Below are 23,314 nucleotides of genomic sequence, written 5' to 3' on the forward strand. Positions count from 1 at the left end.
ATTTTTAAATCGTAGCAGGTTTAGTGTTTTACTGTCGACTCAAATGCAGACTTTGGAAAGTTAAAGTACTAGTGTGTAGAATTTAGTGGCATCTAGTGGTGAAGTCGCAGATTGCAACTGACTGAATAATCCTCCCCTCACCCTCCCTACAGTAGCCGTGAAACTTGTGAAAAAAGGTGAAAGGCCCTCTAGGTAGATATAAAGGACTCATTCTAAGGTAATGAAAACACAATTCTTATTTTCAGGTGATTATACACTAATTAAAACATACTTAAGTCCGTTCCACTAAACGCCACTAAATTCTACACACTGCACCTTTAAATGACTCCCTGGGTGTTTATATTTTTCTCCACGGATCAAATTATTAATCTACAAATCAATAATGTTGTCAGAGGTCATCCAGTAAGTGCAGACTTCACTGCTGCACCTCGTCCTTGCGTTCATCCATAGAAACCATGCAGTGATGATTCCCTCCTGCTCGCTGTCCTGCAGGATCAGGGTGTTTCCTGGACCACAATGCAGGACTGCTCTGCTTCTACACAGTGACACCCAGAGGAGTCCACCTCCTGCAGACGGCCATCAAGTCATCCAGACTTTATTAGGTCAGTAAATGTGTAACTTAATGTTGTTAAAACAGCTCAGGTACTGACTAGAGTCCCAACTGAGTCAACCGTACCCATCAGTGTTTTTGGAAAGATGTTGCTGTTGAATATAGTTTAAATTTTGTGAGCAGCACAAACAAAATCCCTTTTTATCTCTGTTGTGCTGCAAACAAATTGAAAGTATCTTCAAATCCAGACAAATAAAACCAAAATATGTGTGTGATTTCATATCACAAGGAGGTGAATAAGAAACTGTTTTGTCATTTGGATGAACTTAGCTCACAGAGCCTGAGGCTAGATCACTAAATCCACCCATCTGTTTCCCTCAACCACCGATATTCATGAGACAGAAGCTTCAGTGCAAGAGTTTCTTTTTATTATTATTATTATTATCATTATTAACCGTTGACACAATCAGCAGAGAAACAAGGCGTGACGACAGACAGGAACAGACGTACTGGAATCAGATCTTATTGAAAGCCGCTACGTCGACACTCTGAATCTGAAATAGAAACAAAAAGGAGAAAATTTAATGAGTTACAGAAACCTACATTTCAAATGTAAGAGTGTCACACCTGAAAAACTAAAGTGTACTCGCTAAAAAGGAAATTTCTCTTGCAAAATGAATTTTCATGTTACTGTCTGTACTGTAATCTTCTTATTTAGGCCACATGATGGCAGCGAGGTGCTGGGTAGAGTCTGATACAACAGCCCTCTAATAAATGATTGTTATAATGTTCAGTTATGTTGATTCAATTTAACGGTAATTTTGGAGGCTTTAGTTTGCAGTGCTGTTGATTTTTATTACATTATACTGATGGGAGATTGAGTTTGTCCATCTAATTTATATCATTGAGGACAGACTAATGACTGTACAGCTGAATCAACACTTTTCAAACAGTTTTCAAACAAAAAATGAACATTATAACCATCATGAAGGTAGAATTTACTGCATGAATATTGAATTAGAAAGCATTAGTTTGAACTAGATGTACCTAATAAACTAACAACTGTGTGGATACTTGTGTTGTTAAGGAGTCTGTCAATATTGCGTTTGTGAGTTAAACCCTACAAGAATGTGCACAATCTCTGCTTTAGGCAAAATTTTAAAGATGCGACTTTTTTCATATTCAAAGACAATATGTTTAAAGAGTAAAAAAATAAATGAAAACATCAACCACATCATGCATTAAGCTGCAGAGGAGAAATAATGGTTTTGTGTACTTATTCGAATGTGTAAAACAAATTGTAGGCTACTGAAAAAAGTTTTTGTTTAACTGAAGTTTAAAATGGAATTACTCAGTTGCTGCAATAACTACAGTACATCACCATTAGAAAACTCTGTGATCTGCATAAACTCAAACTGCATTTTCACCTGAATTGATGTGTTTCTACTTAAATCATGAACAGATTTAGATTACAGTAATTCCAGATGTTCAGGAAGTGTCTGCGGCTCAGCTGTGTGTGTGTGTGTGTGTGTGTGTGTGTGTGTGTGTGTGTGTGTGTGTGCGCGCCCACTTAGCGTATTAAACTGTACTCACATAGTCTTCAAACTTGGTGATCTCCTCCTCCAGCATGTCTGTTCCCACCTTGTCGTCTTCCACCACACACGCGATCTGGAGCTTCTTGATGCCGTAACCAACGGGAACCAGTTTGGACGTCCCCCATAACAGTCCGTCAGCCTGCACCGAGCGCACGCACTCCTCCAGCTTCACCATGTCTGTCTCATCATCCCACTAAAAAAAAGGAGAGAGAGGCGATAAAACACAAGATGAGCAAAGTGTTTTTATCTGCAGTTTTCAGCTGCTGTGAGCGTGATGATGATGATGATCCGGCACCAACTTACAGGTTTCACATCCAGTAAGATCGAGGACTTGGCGATGACACCGGGCTTCTTGGCCTTCTTCTCCGCGTACTCTTTCAACCTCTGCTCTTTGAGTTTCTCCGCCTCTTCGTCTTCATCGCTGCCGAACAGGTCGATATCATCGTCGTCGTCGTCCTCTTCCTCTTTAGCTGGGTTGCTGGTCTTCTGCTGGACGGTAGTGCCCTGAACAGAATGAACATAAATCACTCCTTACAGACGGGTCTTTTTTTGCTATTTTCTGCAATTTAAACTAAAAGAGAAGAAGACTGATGTGATAAAAGTCGTGTGAAGAATCTTACGTTTGTGTAGGGGACTGAAGGAGCGGGAGCCGGAGTTACAGCTGCGGGGGATTTCTCCAGAACCGCTACCCGACATTCCAGTTTAGATAACGCAGCCCTCAAGTCCTCCACCACTGAAGAAGAAAGAACAAAGAGATCCTTTTTGTGTGTGCTAAAACACCGGCTCCTACAGAGAGTTATGCATTATGGGTTGTTTGTAGCTTTAATGTTGCTAAGCTAGCGAGCGTCTTCACGTCTGTTCCATTAGATTCAGTCGAGTGTTTTGTTAGCTGAAGGAGCTTCTGACGGCTCGTTAAATGTGTTTTTCCCACCATGGAGGATATAAATTCATGACGAGTGAAAACGAGTTTATAGTGTTTACGTCTTTAAACGTCTTTACTGCCGACTCGTCTGTCGAGCGGCCGAGAATTACTGCAGTCACAGATGATGAGGAGATTAAATATACAGGCTGGAAAATTGTTATCTGCCAGAGAAAATCATCTGGACGGTTCCAGCTGCCAGAGACATGAAATTTACTGTTTCTGTTTTAATGTTTATTATTTCACTTTTATGAGAGAGAGAAGACTTCCAGGATGAGGACTCTCTCCTCCTGGGATAAACAGGATCTTAGTGAAACTTCAGGAAGTATTTTTCTAAAGACAGCTGTTGATGGGGTCTTATATTCAGGCCAATATGGTAAATAGATAAATCATCAAGTATTCTAGATAACAGGAGACACCGAGATAAAACAAAAACATTTACTGCTGAAATAATTACTCAGTTATTTGATTAGCCTCATTGATCAACAGCAACAAGTGATTAATCCTGTAAGTTACATCTAGTAAACACATCATGTTTCCTGGTTAAAACCTCTCAAATGGGACGATTCACTTGCTTTTTTCCTTTTCGTAAAATATAAAATCAAATATGTTTGTTATTCTTAAGGTCATATAAAATCAGCAATTTCAAGAGATTGAGCTCTGCTGTCTTCTGATCATTTGTTATTCTTTATATGTCTTGAAAAAAAGAAATTATTTAATAAAGGCTCTAATTATGTAACAGAAGTTTCCATTAAGTGTACCTAATCTGTAACATAACAGAAACTGAGGATTAATTCAGACACATATGGCATCTTACAACTGCTTATTCTGTCTAAACAAGTCAAGACAAACTAAATGTTTTCTATTTATAACCATGAAACAAATTGCAGAAGCTGTAGTCAACAAATATGTGTGGTTTTTTAGTCAAGCTAATCATGTAAACATCATCCTGCTGCAGCTCTAATAATACTCACAAAGTGACCAGAAATACCAAAGAAGCCTCAAACAAACCCACCTTTGTGTAAGCTGTGGTTCTCCAGCTCCAGGCTCTTGATGCGACAGATGATTTCTCCTTGATCAGCTGGGCTGCTGCTGCTGCTGCTCTGCACAGTGAACACACACACACACACACACACACACACAGAGGAAACAAGTCAACACAGTGCAGAGAGAACAACAGACCGTTAGTTCCTTCATCAAACCCAGGCCTGTTAAAAAAAAAAGCAAAAAGCCCAAATGTGAACACACTGCACACAGCCGGTGTCCATCTCCACAGCCTCTACAGCCAGACTGAAGCTGTAAACGGACCCGGATGGAAATATTAAAACAAAAAGGGTGACAAGCAGCTATTAAAAGGTGGGGTCTGCGTCTAAAAACACTGCACACAAAATATCTATAACCCGAGGAAGGGTTCATATCAGCTGAGCGTGGATGTCACTGACGGAGCATTTTGGCTGCAGAGTTGCTTCACACGAGGCAGGACGGCACTTACGAGCTGCGACTGTTGGCTCGGAGAAGGTTGACCAGACCCTCTGTTACACAGTGTAGTCTTCAGCTGGTAGGAGGAGGAGGAGGAGGAGGAGGAGGAGGATGAGGAGGAGGATGAGGAGGAGGGGATTTCAGGCATGGAAAAAAAGGAAAACCAGGGGGGAAAAGGGAGGGAAGGAGGAATGAAAGAAGTGCTACTGAGGAGAGTAGAAAAGAAAGCAAACAGAGCAGCCGAGGAAACACTGTAGAGCTGATGGAAGCAGATGTTTGCACACTAAAAATCACAATTATGTCTCCATACAGGAAGGTTTATTTGGTGCTGAACAATCAATTTAAAGAAAATCTGTATGCAAAGCTAAATATTTTAACATATCAGCAACAAGACGGCATTCATAAAACAAATCTGTCAAACAACTTTTAAAAGGTTCAGTCTGTCAAATCCCATGAAAAGACCAAAACCAACAATGAATTTGTGCTTGTAGTCATAGATATCTTATTCCTCTGAGTCCACACAGTAATAAAAACACACCAGTGAGTCACATGGTTGCACTGTGAGATCACTCCGTTTTTGTAAGCTGGTTTTAAACATTTACATCAGTAGTAGCAGCTGATGGATGTAAAGTGTGTTAGGAAGGTCTTCACGTGGGATTTCTGGACAGTGACGGAACGTTCACACATACGGGCTGAAGAACTGGGACAGCGACGGCTGCTGTTCATTATGAATGAGACCTGACTCTCCAGCCCAGTGACCCCAACTGAACTAGAAGCATCTTTCACACATAGTTCCTAGTAAATGACTGAGATAACCTTTCAGACACCGCTATTCACACATGCAGCTACATTCAGGAACATTTCCGTCTTGCGTCTTTTCACACATGCCATGACGATGCTTATGGATGCCGACCACCACAAAACTCAACAGAAGAAGAAGAAGACTGTACGTGTACACGGCGGAAGACGTCTCTTATTATTTTTAGGAACATGGCGGGCAAGGAGCTGTTTTTGTCCTGTGCCAATGTTCTACTAATGTTTTTAATATTTTACAAGTTTGTGAGACAAAACGCAAAAGTATTGTCAAGGCAACCGTAATCAAGTCACGGATTCAAATATGTCATCAGGCAGACAAAACTCTTTACGTGCTTGTTCCTGCAATGTTACAGCTTTCATTCACAACACAGTCATACCGGCATTTTCCCTGAAATGTTACTAAGTCTTGAGGTGGGAAGTTGGCGATATAGATTTCCCTGAATATGGATCCCTGCTCTCGTTCATACATGACTCCATGTAGGAAATGTTCCTGAACATTTCAGGGATAAACTGCATGTGTGAGCAAGTCAATCACAGTCATTTTGATTGCTGAAGAATAAAAGTTGTTTACTAGTAAACTCCAGAAAAATAACTTTAAACCAAAGTGGAGGAAAAGCTGATCGTCATGGTCTCCAGTTTCTCTCTGACGCAACATTGCCGACATCATCATTTATGTGCTCAACGCAACACAAACACACACAGTACAGTACTTACTCACTTCATTAGGCCACTAAGCACCTGCGAGCTTTGTGCCACTTGTCAGGTGGAACAGAGTGTTGAGGCACTTATTCTCAACGGCTTCTCCTTGATCTACTGTAGCTGGGATTGTACCTCATTTGTACATCTCTTTGGACAAAAAGTGTCTGCCGAATGAATGAATGTAATTGAGTGTAAATGTGTGAAAAACATAGAATCACTCCAGCTTTAACCTTCAAGTACCAACAGATCACCTGCTCAATACGCTGTAGCACAAATGTTCTTATCTGCAACGGCTATGAAAGGTCTCAACAGGATGTCCCAATGACCCGCTGCAATAAAAGCTATTTATTGGCCTTAGAGTGCCAAGAGGAGTCTGCACATCAAGTGTGGTTTACTTCCAGGATTTAACTGAGCAGGACGTTATACACATCAGCAAAGCACAAGTAACGTTGGCCAATCAGGACAGTTCGTCTCTCGTTGCAGGTTTCAGATTTCAAGGCCGTACTAAAGGTAAACACCAGCAAGACAAACATATGCAGCAGCAGGGATGTTTGTAAGTGGCTTTTTACAACGGTACAAACACTAATAAATGTTTCTATAGTGTGGAGATTCAGTCTCATCAACACCACATGTACAGTTAGTGTTACCATCATTTTGCAGCAGATACTGAGATTATAATCCCCGATCATGAAGCTGACTAAACCCTGTATGGACTTTTTAAAAGCAATGTGCTTCGTCAAACGTGACCTTGATGGCTCAGGCTTTGTGTTCTTGAGTGGAAGCGGAAAATGTGAGATAAAAAAATGCAGATACAACACATTCAATGATACTTACTCCTGCTAGAGACTTCTGGATGTTCTCCCTGGCTCGAGCGATGTCTTGCAGAATGGTGTTGGCTCCGACATCCTTAGAGAAGATGAACGGAGGTGAATGTTTGAGGATAGTATATCTAGAACGAACCACGTCCAAGGGGACTGGGCATGATCAGATTTCGTTTCAAGAATCTAAAGCCTGTTGCCTTTGAGTTTCAGGGCACTTTTCACATGGAGCAGGTCTAGACTGTACTCTTTAATTTACAGAGACCCAGTTATTCCCCCCATGAGCAAGAACTTGGCGACAGCAGTAAGGGAAAACTCCCCTTTAACGGGTAGAAACCTCAAGCAGAACCGAGCTCTTGGTGGGCGGCCATCTGCTTTGGAGAATACATTTGGTTCTTTCAGAGGTTATTCACATACAGTAGAACTTTACAGACTATTATTAACAATTTGGAAAAGCTAAACCGAACCCCTTTGGGCCAGCGTGCGGTACCTGCGTCGTTTGTGAGGGGCCGTTCACGCGCTCGTAGAAGCGTCTCTCCGCCTCGTCGTAGCGAGGTTTCTCAAACCAGATCTTCTCCTGGGCCAGGAAGTCGACGGCGCTCATGGTTCTACAGAGGAGAGAAGCAAGGAAGGACAAGAGAGGGATGTATGAACAGGACACGGGAGGTCAGGGAGAAAGAAAAAAAAACAAATCTGTATTACTAATACTATTTATAATAATGATACTTAAAGTCGACCAACAGGTAATCTCACAATGTTTCATATATTAGCTGTAAAATCTTATCTACTCTTCCCACAAACAGACCATCCCAACACAACGATACAAAAGAAAACTTAAATGAAATTTGGTAAAACGCAACGATGGTCCAAACAAACAGTCATTCAGGAAAATTAAAATCAGACACAAGAAATAAGAAATGAACCGAGATAAATGAAAAGAAAAACAAGATGAAGAAGGAGCAGGGGGGGAAACGTTCACACATTCAAATCAAAAAAGGATAAAACAAACATGATGATGTAATAAAAAGACAAACAATGAAAGAGGAACTGAAACTGAAGCGGCTCCGTTCTCCGGGTTTGGTCATACTTGTCCCTCAGTGGGGCGGTGGAGGCGACCGGTGAGGCGACCAGTGAGGGGACCGGTGAGGCGACCGGTGAGGCGTCCGCTTCCGGCCTCCGACCCTTCTTCGCCACCACAGCTTCACCCCCACTGTGACCATGGAAACGGCTCTCCGCAGCATCGTATCGCCACTTGTCCAGCCACACCCGCTCGCTGTCCGGGTGAAGGAAGTAGCAGAATCCCGGCCCCGACGCGTCTTCTTTCTCGGGGATCTCGGCCGGTTCCTCCTCCTCCTGGATCGGGTGCAGAGCGTGGAAAGCTTCTCCTTTACCCTGCGGGGCTGCTTTTTTTTCCTCCGCCGCCGCTTCCTCTTCTTCCTCCTCCTCCTCTGCCTCCTCCTCCTCCTCCTCCTCCTCTTCTTCTACAAGGCTTTGAGGATGGTGGTCGCTACCTCTGGAGGTGGAGGCGCTGCTGGATCGCTTGGAGGAATTGTTGCCGTACAGGTTTTGGTAGAAGGCCGCTTCGGCGCGATCGTACAGCGGTTTCTCCAACCACACGTCTCTTAGCAGCTCCACCGGGATGCGGGGCAGCCCGTTAATCGACTGCCGATTGGTCGGCGTGACGGCTGCCTGCTGGATGACGGGAGTCACGGGGGTCGGGGTGAGAGACTGGTATCCTTCGTCGGGTGTCGTGGGTGCGTTGGAGCGGTTGGACGGGGACGGGAGGTCCAAAGAGTTCGGAATGGACAGATGCATGGATTCTTCGACGAAGCGGTGTTCTGCTTGGTCAAAGGTCATCTTGTTCACCCACACGTCTTGTACGATATGATGGCAAGCCACCTGATTGCCGTGGTGGCATGTCAGTCCTGAAGAAGACGGGGCCGCGGCGGATGGAGAGTTTGAATGTTTCCCCGGAGCTGGAGGTGACCCGTTCAGCTTGGCGGTCCCGTTGGAGGAGTTCACCAACCAGCGCTGGTAGAGGCTCTCCGCTCGCTCGTAGACGTTGCGCTCCAACCACACATTAGCGCACTCGGACTGCAGGCCGATCAGCGCGGCCCGGGGGTCAGGCGATTGGCTCGTCGTTTTGTTGGGTTTCTCTTCGTTCTTGGACTTATTATCGACCTTCCCCTCGGGGCGACTCTCGGGATTGGATGAACGTTTCCTGCGGCGGCGGCGGCTTTTCCCGGTAGGCTTTCCGTCTCCGTTCAAGCTTCCGCTCTCCGGGGAGGACGAGGCTGTCTCTCCGTTTCTCTGGTCTGAGTTGGCCTTGTTTCTACACCCCGCCGCTACGTTGGTTGAACAATCCACCTGACAGTGGTTGGACGGCTGATCATGTTCTGACTGATCCGCAGCAGACATCATCTTTGATCCGTTGCAGGAAAAAAAAAAAAAAAAAAGAGAATAACAGGTACAGGCTTTTGGATTAGTTAGAGAGAGGTACGAAGGTTTAGAGACACAGAAGGATTGATCTATTAGACTTCGGCTTTGTTAGACAACTGCATGTATGCAGAATACAGTCTACAAATCAGTCCCAGAGCAACACAAGCAGCATGCAGGAAAACTGGAAGACGCCCATGCAGGAAAATGTTAAGTGAATGGAATCTGCTTGTTTGTTATTGGCAGTGACTGTAGATAAATATGGACGACACATTTCCACTTCCTGCCGCTAAACAAAAGTGAAGCCAAAATGTTTCCTTTCCGGGAGCAGCCACCCTGCTTGTTTGATGTCATTTGGAGCCAGAGTCTGCAGGCTGCAGGATGTCGGACCACGGGACGCACCCTCTCAGGTGTCCCGCCTCCTGACAGTGGTTTGAGAGTGGCTGTCACAGCTGTCAATCATGTCATCACACCCCCTTCTTTATATCGTCAAATAACTCATTAAAAAAACTTATCAGAGCACTTGGACAAACATCAGCAAATGAAAAAAAGAAAAAAATATATTTTTGACGTGTGACATGTTAGTTTGGCTCATGTCCAATCAGCTAACAGGAAGGGGGCGGGACTTATGATCTATACTACAGCCAGCCACCAGGGGGCGATCCAGATGTTTTGCCTTCACTTTTGAGGAGCTGTCGTGACGTCCATCTTTATAAAAACAGTCAATGGTTATTTGTCAAGTCACAGTAAGCATTTAATAAATCCTGAACGAGGAGTATCCACTGCTGAACTCACATGATGCACTTTAATTCTACGTAATGGTGCCAGTCGGCCCTCCGAGTGAAGCCAAAATATAAAACACCAGTTCACTTCCCTGCTCTATCATTTCTATAATTGCCTTTAACCACATTGTTTTAGCAAGCTATCATTAAATTCTACTGTAATATTTATGAACCAGAACACCATCTTGCATTTTTGTTTTTTATGTGCCTTTAAAGTCAAAACAGCATGCGTAGTTTTGACAATCAAGATACCTTTTTTTTTTTTAGCCTGGATTATTTACAACATACTGCAGCAGTCAGACTACGGACAGATTACAGTGTTGTAAAGGGTTCTTAGTAAAAACTTTCCATTTCAAACCTGAAAAATGACTCATAAGAATTGACAAATGTGAACAACATGAGCATGCAAAGAAAGAAAAGGGTGTGAAGAGTCTTCTAAATATGAAGAGACAATGACACGCTGACAAGCTCATGCAGGCAAACTAATTGATAAAACAGATATCGAGGTTTCGCTCCGTTAACAAATCAATCACACATCAAGCAAGCCATGCTGACATTTTAGTATTTTATTTCAGTACAGGAAATGCATTCCCTTCATGTTTCCACCGTGTGGAGGTTAGTCATATTGATCAAACGCTAACACACCACCGAAACGGATCTCGGAGACTCTTTTTTTTTTTTGGGAAGTCATTTCCTGCTGTCAAGGAGAAACTTATATTTCAAGCTCTTAACTCACCTTCCTTTGTTAAAGGTGTAAAACTCAAAAAGGAGCGTAAAAGTCAAATTCTCAGCGCGTTTCTTTTCATCCAGTTAACCGCAAGCCATTGAAAAAAAGAAATTGAACAATCACCACCTTGCAAAAAATTAAAAAATAAACCAAACAGATACAAATATGTACAAAAAAAGCAGCTCAAACCCAAAGTACACGTTCACTGTCATCAGCGATACTCACTTGCCAAATTCTGAATGCGAGACGAGAGGAAAGAGTGTTAAAAATACCTCCTAGTAGTTTTTGGATGATGATGAATACAGGAAATAATTTCACTATTAATTGCTAAAGGCTGTAAGATTACGTAAGAACATGAAGCCACGACTTGGATGCATCTGAAAGCTTTTTTTTCCCCTCCATCTGCTTTGCTCTCCTCCTCAAACAGAAGACACTGGGGAGAGTTTATTTGACACTTTCTGTTACAGTAGCCCCGTCAAAAACTTCAATCCAATTAGCCAGTCGAGCAAATGTTACAACGGTTGCAAATAGTCCCGCCGTGCTGGCAGTTATAGACGTGTTTATGTGCTGAATTACTCTGCCACATTTTATCAATTTCTTCTTGTCTCACCATGAGAGAGTTCAGGAGTCGTTGCCAAGTGTGGTGGTTTGTCTAACTGACATGTTTTTAATAGTTTTTGGACAAAAAACGGAGCTCTACGGGACAGAGGAAGAAATTAGATTAGACTTTGGCTACACAGGCAATATTAGTAGAATCAATTTCCTAATGAAAATTTTCCTAATGAAATAACAAAAATATCAATCAATATATCAACTTTCTCCTTGTGCTGATCAGAGATTATCCCCATATCATCATCATCAGCTCGTTGTCTATAACCTACAATAAAGCGTCCACAGTCCTATTTAGCGTATTTGTTGGCTGATACAATCAAATACCATTTACTTTACTAATAACGTTTAATCGCACTGATGCCTGTGTGACAGTTTTCCTGCTTCACAAGGAAATTATCTAAAAAGGGTCAGATAAAGTGCAGCATTGGCAGGAAAGCAGTGGCTTGTGGGCCAAATCCGGCCCTCTAACAAAAACATCTGGCCCCTTAATGACAACTTTCCCTTTTAAACATTACAGTAAATCTTTTACATGATGCTTTATAACAATGTTAACATAAGGGTCATGTACATTCCACTAGATATGAACTGGTAACGTCTTATAAAACGTATGAGATGAATAAAACAGGCACGCGGCATAATTTGCTGTAGTGTTTATATCTCTAGTCTGTTCTACTTTTAGTTATTCTAGTTATTTTTTATATTTGAGTTGGTCTATGTAGTTATTGTATATAATTCAGCCTTTAATTGTATTTGTTTCTTTCACCTACCTGCTGCTGCAACACTTTAATTTCCCTTTGGGGCTAATAAAGTGCTCTATCCATCCATCCATCCATCGATCTATTCTGCTGATCTAACCAGAGCAGATCTGTGTCAATGACAGCACTTTGCTTCAACCATAAATGAAGCAGGCTGCTGTTTATTGTGTGTGGAAAATATATCTTGAAGTGTAACACAGAAGATACGTTCATGTTTATGAGTCTTAACGTGCTGCTTTCACTCCGTTTGGGAATTATGACAGTTACCTTCAGATTAGGTCTGGGCGATACAGACAAAATCAAATATGATGATATTTTTGACCAAATACCTCAGTATCGATATTGTGACGATATCGTAAGAATGACGATTGGTGCTTTCACAAAATATGTACACAATGAGATTTTTGATAAATAATCATCAGTAATGTGGATGTAATGATTAAGTGGGTAAAGGCAGTCTGGTAAGTACAGAAAATGACATCACTTTACTGTGATGCAGCCTTTAAAACCAGGAAAAGATACTTATGCCACATCACCATATTACGATATCCAAAATCTAAGACAATACCTAGTCTCACGATATAGTGCCAAGCCCTACTTCAGATACAACCGTAAAACTGCTCTATAAACCAATTTTATTATCTAATAAATTAAAGGAAATAAACAAACATGTTGCTTGTACAACGTTTGCCCCCCAATAAACAGTGCTAAAAAAAACCCTGGCCCATAGTTGAATGTAATTACTGACCCCTGCAGCACAGGAAGGGTGGGGTGCAGTGATTTGCTCAAGGGCACTTCAGCAAGGAATATACCACTGATATACTATTATTTTTTACTTGTAGTTGTATATTCCCATTTTCTAATATCACATAAAACGCCTCTTAACAGCATCACACCACCAAAGATCAAAAGCCCAGATTCACTGAGATAACACGTCATGTTTAAAGGACTTCACACTAGAGAGCAACACACACTTTCACCAGTGTGGTGACACGTGTGTAATGTCATCAAGAATAAGCCTGTTAATACAAGATATAATACAGGAAAGGGAAAAGCAAATAAAGGCTGTCATCACCTTAATCAAAGGTGCGCCCTGTTAACCTTTACATTAACGTTAGCCATCTTTCATCATGTAGAAACGGATGAAATAATGTCTCGTTTAGCATTTAAAAGGAGACACTAAAGTAAGTGTGGTTGCTTTAAAACGTGACACTAAAGCAGTCGTTTTTAATTCTGTCATTAATATGAAATGTCACCGTAAGACAGCCGGCCATTGATGCCGGTGTCTGGCCGGGCTGCCGACTGCCGCTCCGGGCAGTTAGCACTAGCAAGCTGCCGCTCTCAGTTAGCCGCTTGCTAGCCTCGGCTAACACAAGCCGTAAACCTCTAAATATTCATTCATTTCCCAAAATGTCTCATAAACGATAATCCCCGAACCGAAAGCTCAGACTGTCAGTCAGCGTTAGCGTTACTTACTGCTGTGATTTTTGTCTTGTCGGATCTGGTTCAGGCCGGTGGATACAACGCGTGTTTCAGCAGCCGGGAGTGACAACGGGAAGGAGGAAGAAGAGGGAGGAGGAAGGAGCAGCGGTGACTGTGTGATCTTTGAGGGTGGGGGAGGGGGAGTTATGAATGAATAATGCTGCCGGACGCCACGTTAAATATCAAATAAAATGCTGACAAATCAGTAAACTGTGGCCTCCCAGGGTCATTTATAGCGACGCTCTTTAAATATATATATATGTATATAAAACGGTCTAAATAGCTTCACTTCCAGCATTTTCAACCTTTGTTCCAAAGCATGACGAGCATTTACTGTTTATGACATATTATACTAGTCAGTATGTTGTAATACTTTACTCATTTCCGCAAATCCCTTAAGATCAGGTTCACAATTTTCCAATATGTCTTAAAACAGGGCTCCTGTATGAACTCTGGAAGAGTCATTTTGTGCAAAAATGTATTTAGAAGTTTATCTGAAGCAGTCTGAGTTAGTCATATAATGTGGATATCTGACACATTTACAGTCTTTTTAGCATCAAATTCCCTCTTTGTGTTTCCTTAGAAAGTGTTTCTGTTGAGCTGTGGTGAAGTATAGTAACAAAAAGAGAGACTTTGGCACGAAAAAGACACTTGATTTTACTCATTTGAAGCTTCATATTAGCTTCAGATAAACCTGTAAACACATTTTTGCACAGGAGGACTGTGGATTTTGTAGTTTCAATCATATGATTAGGTGAGATCGTTTTCTCAGCTGCTTTATCCTAAATCAAGAATCATTAACCCAGATATATCGTTTAGGTTGCACATTCTACCAACACAAATGCGATCACACACCTCTGCAGTCTTCTGCTGTCATTTATTGTGGATTTTACATCATCTCCACATTTGATCTGCGTCCCTTAATATTGCTCGCACTGGACTTGCTGAGATTCGAGCTTCCAAAAGCCAGTTCATGCCTGATTTAAGTCCTCAGATTAAATGAACTTGAGCTCAAACAGAAATAAGGCGACGCACAGAGAGCCAGTTCACATTAGACTTTATGAAAACCAATTCTACACACTTGGCATCGTAGATCATAAATATTTTTTTTTGAAAACTTGTGTTAAAACACAAAGGCAGCAACTAGATGGAAACTACACCTGCGACAGAAACTATCATTAGAATGGAGCTGTACAACCGTGATCATTCATCATTCCAAATTAAAGTTTTCATTTGGCCAAATATTAAATATTATATATTAATACAATTAAATACATCAGCATATTTAAAGTGATAATCTCGAAGATTTTCATTTAAATAAATATCTATTGCTGAATGAGGTAACACAGTGGTGATCGAGCCTATGACCCGCTGATGAAGCCCTTGCAGACATATTAACAGTCCTAGAATTACAACAGCTTTTAGCCAGGCTCACAATCCCCACCGTGCTGCTGTCTGTCATTTCAGAAATGACTGGTTGTAGTGGGACACAGTAGGCGAGGTAGACTGGTCATATGCATACTGGAGATTTTTGCCAAATCAGTAGGACATCTGGGTATTTTTGGCATACAGCAGATCTTGCTTCTGTTTGGATTCTGCATACTACATGTTATATTTTGGCCAAATCAGTGCATACTGACGCGTTTTCCATCACCCAGCAGTGGTTGGTGTGCCAGAGAGGGGAGGCGGAGCTAACGCTAGTGTCTCTGCTAGCGTTGCAAGTAAACAGTTACTGTGGCCGAACAAAGAGAAGATTGATTCCTACAGACTGGTGTCACACAGGCGACACTCTTTGGATCTCTGGGAAATTAGGTCAAAAGACACACCTGCAATTACAGCTTATCACCATAGGTGTCACCAAAGAAAATGAAAGAGATCTTCGAGATTGTTACTTTAAGCTCCATCATAATAAGTCAATCACAGCCAGTAAGGCTTTGCTTCCATTAAGATGTTTATATGGTTTGCATTACTGCCTTAATCCAAAACGACTGGAATACATTCACACGCACTGGTGTGAATATAAATGTAGTCATTCTCTCAAAAAAATGTAAATCACAGTCAGGATCAAATAATTTACTTGTCAGTCTCAATAAGATTCAGCTGATATCAGCTTTTTTGCTCACATCAAATTCTTCTGGTCAGACGTGTGAAACAGAAGAAGTATAAACTGCACTTGTTTGTTTGTGGGGAAAAAAAGGGAGAAATAAAAAGAGCGATTAGTCCTGTTGTATCTTTGTGTTCCATGATGACGTTGAGCGAAAGAAAAAGTCTATTTGCTGTCGGCTTTTCTTAAATTAAAGTCCAGTGAGCAGTTATTAAAAGGCAACTAAGCGGCCGTCATTTCTTGCTTCCCGCCGCCGCTGACTTTCGGCCGAGCTCTCTGGCTCTCTCGGTGGCAGATTCTACAGCGCTCATGGTCGAAGCCCTCACGCCTCCCTGTTCCAGGGTGTGAAGCCCGTAGATGGTTGTTCCGCCCGGGGTGCAGACCTCAGAGCGCAGCTGAGCTGGATGCTTCCCAGAGTCACGTAACAATCGGCCGGCGCCCTGGAACAGATGGTGAGATCAAACATTGTGCTTACGTACATAAAACTTGAATGAAAAAACAGCAAGTATATTTTTAGCAACACTAAAATTGCTGATTTTGCTGCAGTTAAATAAAAGCACAAACAGAAGAACTGACCAGAACAGTCTGAGACGCGATGCTGTGAGCCAAAGCGCTCGGCATGCCCATTTTAACAGCTCCTTCTGCCAGCGCCTCAGCAAACAGATACACCTGCAGAGACACAATCAAAGGTGAATAAAGTCCATTTCTTGCAGTAGATTTTGTTCAGTAGAAGAAGAGTGAACGATTTCTAAATGATCAGTGTTTATTGTACTGTAGCAGAGAGAGAGAGAGACGGTTTTCTTTTATTTTTATTTCAGAGACTAGAACCTTACCCTTGACAAAAATGAATCACGGGTAATATAATTGTTAGAGCCGTTCATACAAAGGAGAAATATCCTTGAAGATTTGATTTTCAGGTGATTTGCATCCAGCCCGGAACTTTTGTTGCATTCCCAACTTCTTACTCCTCTCATTTCCTGTCATCTCTCTACTACCTGCTCATCTAATAAAGGCACAAATGCCAAAAAACATAAAAACAGACATTACAGTTTCTTTTAAGAGTCAATATTTTGTATTTTCTGGTAACCTGATGTCGACTGGCTGTGAATTTCCATTATGAAGCAACAGCCAAGGCAATAACTTCTTGCTTTTGATTGTTAGTATGTAGAAGAAGTATGTTATGTGCTTGTACGTTTATAATGGTTTTTATTTGTATTCTGTACAAGTCTCAGTAAAAACAAAGAACTTTGTCTACAGGGATTTATTGTAGAAAATATCAACTATATGAATGGATTCAAAAGCTTAATGCATGTTTGATAGAAAGCTGCATTAATATCATGTGGTAAAGTCATGATTTGCCAACTTTTTTATAATGTGTTACCACTCAACAGTACTGTCACTTTAACTTCAAGAGCAGATGTGATGTTCCTTGTAATGAGTTTATGAAATGTGAGAAAGTTTCATGTCTCTGCAAGTTGATTTTCATACTGAAGTGAAATTAATTGAAACCGCAGACTGTCTGGACGGGATGAAAATACTTTGAAGAACACGTAGATGGAAATGTTATATATTGTGTGGTTTGTGGTAAATGCCTAAAGCATGCCTCAACACTGTTACGATCAATTAAAGATTAGTTTATATAAATTAATAGTTTCACCAATTTAATCATGAGAATTTAAATCTCAAGACTTAAATCTCATCATCAGTTGTGTGTCATCTTTGTTTTGAGGAGCTCCTGTTATAAAAATCTACAAGCACTGACAAAAAAACATCCTACTTAATGAACCAGTTCTCTGGTTCCTGAGACACTCACAAAAGCAACTCCGCTCCCGCTCAGTCCAGTGTGGATGTCAATCCAGGCCTCAGGTCCTTCTTCTACCAAACCACAGCGATGCAACAAGGAGCGCAGCAGAGCTCCGTCCTCCTGTTTTGCATGAGATCCTCGAGCAAACAGTAGAGCACCTTCCTGAACTAAACACGGGAGGTTCGGCATCAGCCGGATGACGACCGAATTCTCTGGCAGGAGCTTTGAATTCAAAATACACAAGATTAAAACTCAACATCAGTGAATCAGCGCTTGGTTTTAAAGGCCGTTAGATGCGGGCGGGGACACTCACCTCTTCTAATGTTGCCAGCGTTACTCCTGCTGCAACAGACACCATGATGTGTCTGTCAGTGACGTGTTGCGAGACCTCGTTGAGAACAAGTGGAACCAGGTGAGGTTTGACTGCCACAAAGACCACATCTGAACCACAGACCACCTCTACGTTGGAGTGAGTGACGGAAATCCCCAGTTCCTGAAGGCAGGTGGAAGAGATATTACTGACCGTCACATACACTCCCATGTACAAATACACACAATGAATCCACACAAACGTTACAAAGGGGACAACTAGGGGTACAGTTTTCATAATTTATGCTCTCATATTAGCATTAAAAATCTAAAGGGTTGTTGTGGCTTTTCTGGTCAGTCAAAGAAAAACACTCAGTAAGCTAGGAGCTGTGTTGTGGTGTTGAAATGCTTACAACTAAAATACGAGTCAGATTTGACTGCTTGCAGCTTGGCTGCAGTTAGGGGAACATATCTTGTGTAATTCAGTGCAAAACAAACAGTGAGAGCTGTCAGGCTGTGGACAATTTAGTCTCAACGGCATTTAGTTTAGAGCTGAAATAACAAAAACTTAATCAGCAACTATTTTGATAATAGATTTAGATTAGCTAAGTACTTTTTAAAAAAAAAATACACTCTAGTTCCAGCTTTAGTATTGTAAGAATTTTCAACTTTTCTTTGTTTTATGTCATTGTAAACTAAATATATTTGTATTTTTGACTGTTGATCTGGTTATCTGAAGCTATTGGAAGATGTCTTTGGGCTTCAGGAAATTGTGATGGGCGTGTTTTATTGTTTTCTGACATTTTATAGATACATGCTGCACTGATGTAAAGATATATACTCAGATATATGAGGGAGATGATTGTTAGTCCTAATTTGGGTTAATAAAGAACAGTTTGACTTTGAGATATCTGGTTATACTTTTAGCCAGTTAAGAACAATGGTGTATTAACTTTGACATCCCTTAAATATTTTATTGGATAACAGATTGTTTAATATTATGTTCTGTTAACTCATACACACAGCTTTTTACTTTCTGACCCCCTAAAACAGGAATGACTAAACTGCTTTATTATGTGCTCACTTTTTTTTTTGAACACCCGCAGGTCTCTTTTGCAACAGAGTGAGGTCAGCATGACATTGGATCGGTTTGCAGTACAGACATCCAATCACAATGAAGCTGATCTGACACAGTGTAACCATGATCCTGATCATACCGTACCTGCTCACTACCCTGCAAACCAATCATTCTTATTGATGATTGACAGAGAAGTAAAGGCGTTAAAACAAAGTACCTGAAAGCGTCCCAGGTTCCTGGAGGACGGTGCGCTCACTTTGACGTTTAGAGGCAGAACGTTTCCTATAATGACGACACACACAATAAGATCATTAACTCCTTCACTTAAACCCTCTCTGCTCTGTTTCAAGTCTTTACAGACTCACCGGACAAGATGCCCTTTGCGATGCCGAACGCCATGTTCCCCGCGCCGATGAAACCGATCTTCAGCTGCGAGTCCATCTCAGGGTCCATTTTGATCTGAAAGCGAGGAAGAGTCCAGATCAACATCGACAAAATACAACGTCAGCGTTTGACATTTACCTAAAAACTAGGGGTGTGAATCACAAGACAATCTACCACACAGTACTATCATGACACGTTTCCGGCGGTAACAATGGTCACACATTATTACAGTGTTATCGTATATCACAATTCATGATATACAATAGAAAATACATCATTTATGATCACAATATCTCTGTAACTGAAGATGAAAGCATCCCACAGAGATGGTAATGCTTTCATAGTGTATAATTTTAGTAAAAAAATGACAAGAGACCATGTAGGAATATTGGCGCCAATGCAACCCAACCAATCAACAGCGCATGGCAACAGAAGAAGGTATTGTGATATCAACAGAAGAAACCTGATTACTGAGAGAAATCAGATAACATGTTAAACCCCGGGCGACAGTTGGTTGGTAATCAGATTTCTTCCCCTCCCCCCATAACTGCTGCTGCTGCTACAGCCTAGTTATGCTTTCCTGAGATTCTATCACGTATCTGCATCCTTAACCTTGTACAGGCCAAGAGAGCAGGTTTCTGAGACGCCTATAATCAGATTCCTCCTTTAACCTGGTGATGTCTGAAAGCAGTTAACGCCTACAACAAGGGATAATCAGATCACTGATATGCATTTAATCTGTAGAAAAAGAACGTATCATGATATCTTTGCCAGTTGATGGGTAGGAAATAAATCACAAACCGTTTTGATGATAATCTAAGAATTTCTCATGCTAAATTCCAAAGAATTTGCCGGCTCAAGCTTTCCTCTAGATCGCTGCAAATGAACATCATACGTTGTGGACTGTTTGATGGACAAATCAAGCAATTTGAAGACGTCACGCGAGAAAATCTATTTAGATTTTTGTACAAGTGGAATGAATGAAGTGAGTTGATGAAGTGATTATTTGTCACCAGTGCCAACCCTTCTCCAGACCAATAAATTCTACTTTTCTCTGTTTATAATGACCAGTTTGGTTTTTTAAACTGATTTGGAGCGGTGCTGATTCAATTTCACTGTAATTTTGGAAGCTGCTGTTTTGGATCTGTATTGAGTTAAATGTATTTTGTCTCGTTGGCCAAAACAAAAAGGACAGAAAAACCCTTTGATACCGTCTGTTTACCTCTCAACTGAACTCTGATAACAAATACTGTACCCATCATCCAGGATCTAAATTTTGAATGTGTTATGACCAGGCCTTTACATTCTTTCAGTTTTTATCGTCTATTTTTGTTTCACTGCTGTACAACCAACTGTCCTTTGGGGACAAATGAAGTGATTGATTGCTCAGTGATTGTAATATTCAGTTGACCCTCTGTGGTGTACACAGAATATTAACCACCATACAATTTAACAGCACCAAACACTACAGCCTCCTTGAATAAACATCTCTCTGAATCAGTGTCAACAAAAAACTGAACATTATAACCTCCATGAGGGATTTATTGCAGGTGCAACGATTAGTTCAGCGATTAGTCAATCGACAGCTTCTTAAACGTGAATATTTCCTGGTTTCTTTAGTCGTCTATGATAGTAAACTCTTTGGGTTGTGGACTGTTGATCGAGACAGAACAAGACATCTGAGGGTTTTGGGAAACGGTGATCGACACCATTTTCTGACATTTTATAGACCAAACAACTAATCGATGAATCGAGAAAATGATAGACAGATTAATCGATAATAAAAATAACTGTTGGTTGCAGCACCAATTGCACGGCTGTATTTGACTGCATTAAAGGACAGGTTCACAATTTTTCAAGTCTGTCTTAAAACAACAGTCAGGAGCCCAAATGAACACTTAAATAGGTTTTTCTTGCCATAATTCCTCCTGTTCATACTGACAATTAGATGTTCCCTTCATAATGCAAGTCAAAATCCACAGTCCTCCTTCTGTGCAAAAATGTGTTTAAAAGTTTATCTGAAGCTAATATGAAGCTTCAGCGTCCAAATGATTTAAATCAAGTAGATATCTTTCAATGTTACGGTCTTTTTAGTGCCAAAGTTCCTCTTTTTGTTACTATACTTCCACTGCAGCTCAACAAGGAAACACTGTCCGAGGAAACACAAAGAGGGAATTTGATGCTAAAAAAAGACTGTAAATGTGGCAGACACTTGATATGACTAACTCAGACTGCTGAAGCCTCATATAAGCTTCACATCAACTTTTAAATGCATTTTTGCACAAAATAACTGTGTGGATACACTGTGGATTTCGGCCTCAATCACTTACATTGAAAGCACATTTGAAGGGGATCTTTTAATATCCAGTATGAACAGGAGGAATGATTACAGCGAGGAAAACCTCTTTCACTGTTCATGTGGACACCTGACTGTTGTTTTAAAGGACCAGTGTGTAGAATTTAGTGGCATCTAGCGGAACGGACCTAGCAGAAATAGAGTATAATATTCATAAGTAAGTTTCAATTAGTGTATTATCACCTGAAAATACTAATGGTTGTTGAGCCCTTTATATCCATATAGGGGCCGCCATGTTTCTACAGTAGCCGTTTGCATTTTTCGTGAGTTTCGTTGCCACCGTAGATTCTCTTACACACTTGGAAGGGGAGGGGAAGGGTATTCAGTCGGTTGCAATCTGCAACCTCATCACTAGATGCCACTAAATCCAACACACTGGTCCTTTAAATCAGATTTGAAAAAATGGTGAAACTATCCTTTAATTTCAGCCAGGTGCACCAAACAAACTGGTAACTGGGTATTGGAGGGATATTCACAACAGGCACACAGTCGGCCAATGAATGCATGCATCTACACAACACATGGACGAAATGAAACCACACTTATGGTCTACTTATGACAAACTACGCTGTATCCACGCTCATCACCCCTACAATTAAATCCAGGTTCTGGGTGGTATTGTCCGGGCAGGGCTGGGGCCAGTGCAGCATCGATGCGTCTCCATCCGAGTCTTCTGTCACTTCATCGTTCCTGTCAGAGTTGACCCCAGCTCCGACCAGGGGATGTCTGGACTCCATGATAGCGATCATTGTGTTTTCGTACCGCCACCAGCCCTGTATTTTGATCGGGGCCGGGGAGTCGGGCTCCCGTTTGCACTTATAATACGCACTTTTGAGAAGTTTCCAGCGAAACTTTAACTGGTCCACCGATCTGTGATAACCGGCCGCTGTCATCCTCCTGTGTGCCACCTTGAAGAGTTTGTTATTCCTCACTTTCCTCCCGTCCAGACATTTCTTCATGTCCAGCTCCTTGAGGATTTCGAGAAATAACTCAGTCTCCTTCACGTCCCAGTTCTGCTTCTTGATGCCGGAGTCGTCCATTGTTGTGGCAACCTAGCCCGGCTAGCTCGGCGGCGGCTAGTAAACGTTAGCTTAACGGTTGCAACGGTTATAACGGCTGCTTGAACCGTACCCGTATTTAACCTAAAGCTCGTGAAAACGGCGCCAAATAAATAATAAATCCCTGCTATTTAAGAGCAAACGGTAGCAGAAATGTAGCTGCTGCTTCTGCTGCGTCTAGCTAGAAAATAATCCAGGACAGATTAGATTAGAAACACAACGCACATGCTTCTTGTTGACGGGACAACCATAAAGTACCGCGGAGTGACACACACACGATGCCGAGCGACGCTGTGAATAACACCGGCTAACGTTGGTTCTAGGAGATTTATTCACCTGGTGTGTTTCAGATTTGCTGGTGTCCATCGTAAAGTTGTAAATCTCAAACTGCAGTTTAATTTCAACTGTCTTATCAGGTCAACTACACCCCCGGAGCATCCACGAAACTAACCAGCTGTGCAATGCGTGAACTATCGGTTGGTTCGTTTTTGACCGCTTCACCGCTGCAGTCGGGTGGGGCGGCAACTGCAGCACACTACACGGACGCATTC

General features: G+C 41.6%; 3 protein-coding genes across 5 annotated transcripts; all 3 read right to left on the reverse strand.

Moving 5' to 3' along the window:
• Window positions 1-956: 956 nt before the first annotated feature.
• LOC137187367 (elongation factor 1-delta-like) lies at window positions 957-13,800 on the reverse strand. Of its 2 annotated transcripts, XM_067596210.1 has the most exons (9): window positions 13,665-13,800; window positions 7,367-7,484; window positions 6,893-6,964; window positions 4,557-4,619; window positions 4,080-4,167; window positions 2,766-2,878; window positions 2,449-2,649; window positions 2,144-2,338; window positions 957-1,104 (listed from the first exon to the last, which is right to left on the reverse strand). In XM_067596210.1, exons 2-9 carry the CDS (start codon window positions 7,478-7,480, stop codon window positions 1,066-1,068), a joined length of 885 nt encoding a protein of 294 aa, XP_067452311.1. In that variant the 5' UTR covers window positions 7,481-7,484; window positions 13,665-13,800; the 3' UTR covers window positions 957-1,065. The 2 variants fall into 2 exon arrangements, with proteins under 2 accessions (XP_067452311.1, XP_067452312.1); XM_067596211.1 differs by lacking the exon at window positions 4,557-4,619.
• LOC137187362 (uncharacterized) lies at window positions 7,491-11,587 on the reverse strand. The gene is made up of 2 exons (XM_067596203.1): window positions 10,831-11,587; window positions 7,491-9,297 (listed from the first exon to the last, which is right to left on the reverse strand). The coding sequence occupies exon 2, from the start codon at window positions 9,295-9,297 to the stop codon at window positions 7,852-7,854; it is 1,446 nt and encodes a 481-aa protein (XP_067452304.1). The 5' UTR covers window positions 10,831-11,587; the 3' UTR covers window positions 7,491-7,851.
• Window positions 13,801-14,709: 909 nt separating the features above from the next.
• On the reverse strand, window positions 14,710-23,272 carry pycr3 (pyrroline-5-carboxylate reductase 3). 2 transcript variants are annotated; one of them, XM_067596207.1, is made up of 7 exons: window positions 23,100-23,272; window positions 19,331-19,424; window positions 19,183-19,247; window positions 17,892-18,071; window positions 17,588-17,800; window positions 16,351-16,443; window positions 14,710-16,214 (listed from the first exon to the last, which is right to left on the reverse strand). In XM_067596207.1, the coding sequence occupies exons 1-7, from the start codon at window positions 23,127-23,129 to the stop codon at window positions 16,008-16,010; spliced, it is 882 nt and encodes a 293-aa protein (XP_067452308.1). In that variant the 5' UTR covers window positions 23,130-23,272; the 3' UTR covers window positions 14,710-16,007. The 2 variants fall into 2 exon arrangements, with proteins under 2 accessions (XP_067452308.1, XP_067452306.1); XM_067596205.1 differs by lacking the exon at window positions 23,100-23,272 and adding an exon at window positions 22,299-22,993.
• Between the last annotated feature and the right edge of the window lie 42 nt (window positions 23,273-23,314).

Source organism: Thunnus thynnus, chromosome 8 (genome assembly GCF_963924715.1).
Source record: "Thunnus thynnus chromosome 8, fThuThy2.1, whole genome shotgun sequence".
In the NCBI taxonomy this organism is placed as follows: Eukaryota; Metazoa; Chordata; class Actinopteri; order Scombriformes; family Scombridae; genus Thunnus; species Thunnus thynnus.

What these genes read in the sequence shown, in the direction of transcription:
- LOC137187367 (XM_067596210.1), bottom strand. Translation starts at nt 7,480, where the DNA reads ATGAGCGCCGTCGACTTCCTGGCCCAGGAGAAGATCTGGTTTGAGAAA. An exon ending in TCCAGAAGTCTCTAGCAGGA is followed by an intron (nt 4,620 to 6,892) that starts GTAAGTATCATT and finishes TCCTCCTACCAG; the next exon opens with CTGAAGACTACACTGTGTAA. An exon ending in TCACCAAGTTTGAAGACTAT is followed by an intron (nt 1,105 to 2,143) that starts GTGAGTACAGTT and finishes TTTCTATTTCAG; the next exon opens with ATTCAGAGTGTCGACGTAGC.
- LOC137187362 (XM_067596203.1), bottom strand. Translation starts at nt 9,297, where the DNA reads ATGATGTCTGCTGCGGATCAGTCAGAACATGATCAGCCGTCCAACCAC.
- pycr3 (XM_067596205.1), bottom strand. Translation starts at nt 22,745, where the DNA reads ATGGACGACTCCGGCATCAAGAAGCAGAACTGGGACGTGAAGGAGACT. An exon ending in CGCAAAGGGCATCTTGTCCG is followed by an intron (nt 19,248 to 19,330) that starts GTGAGTCTGTAA and finishes TCGTCATTATAG; the next exon opens with GAAACGTTCTGCCTCTAAAC. An exon ending in GGAACCTGGGACGCTTTCAG is followed by an intron (nt 18,072 to 19,182) that starts GTACTTTGTTTT and finishes ACCTGCCTTCAG; the next exon opens with GAACTGGGGATTTCCGTCAC.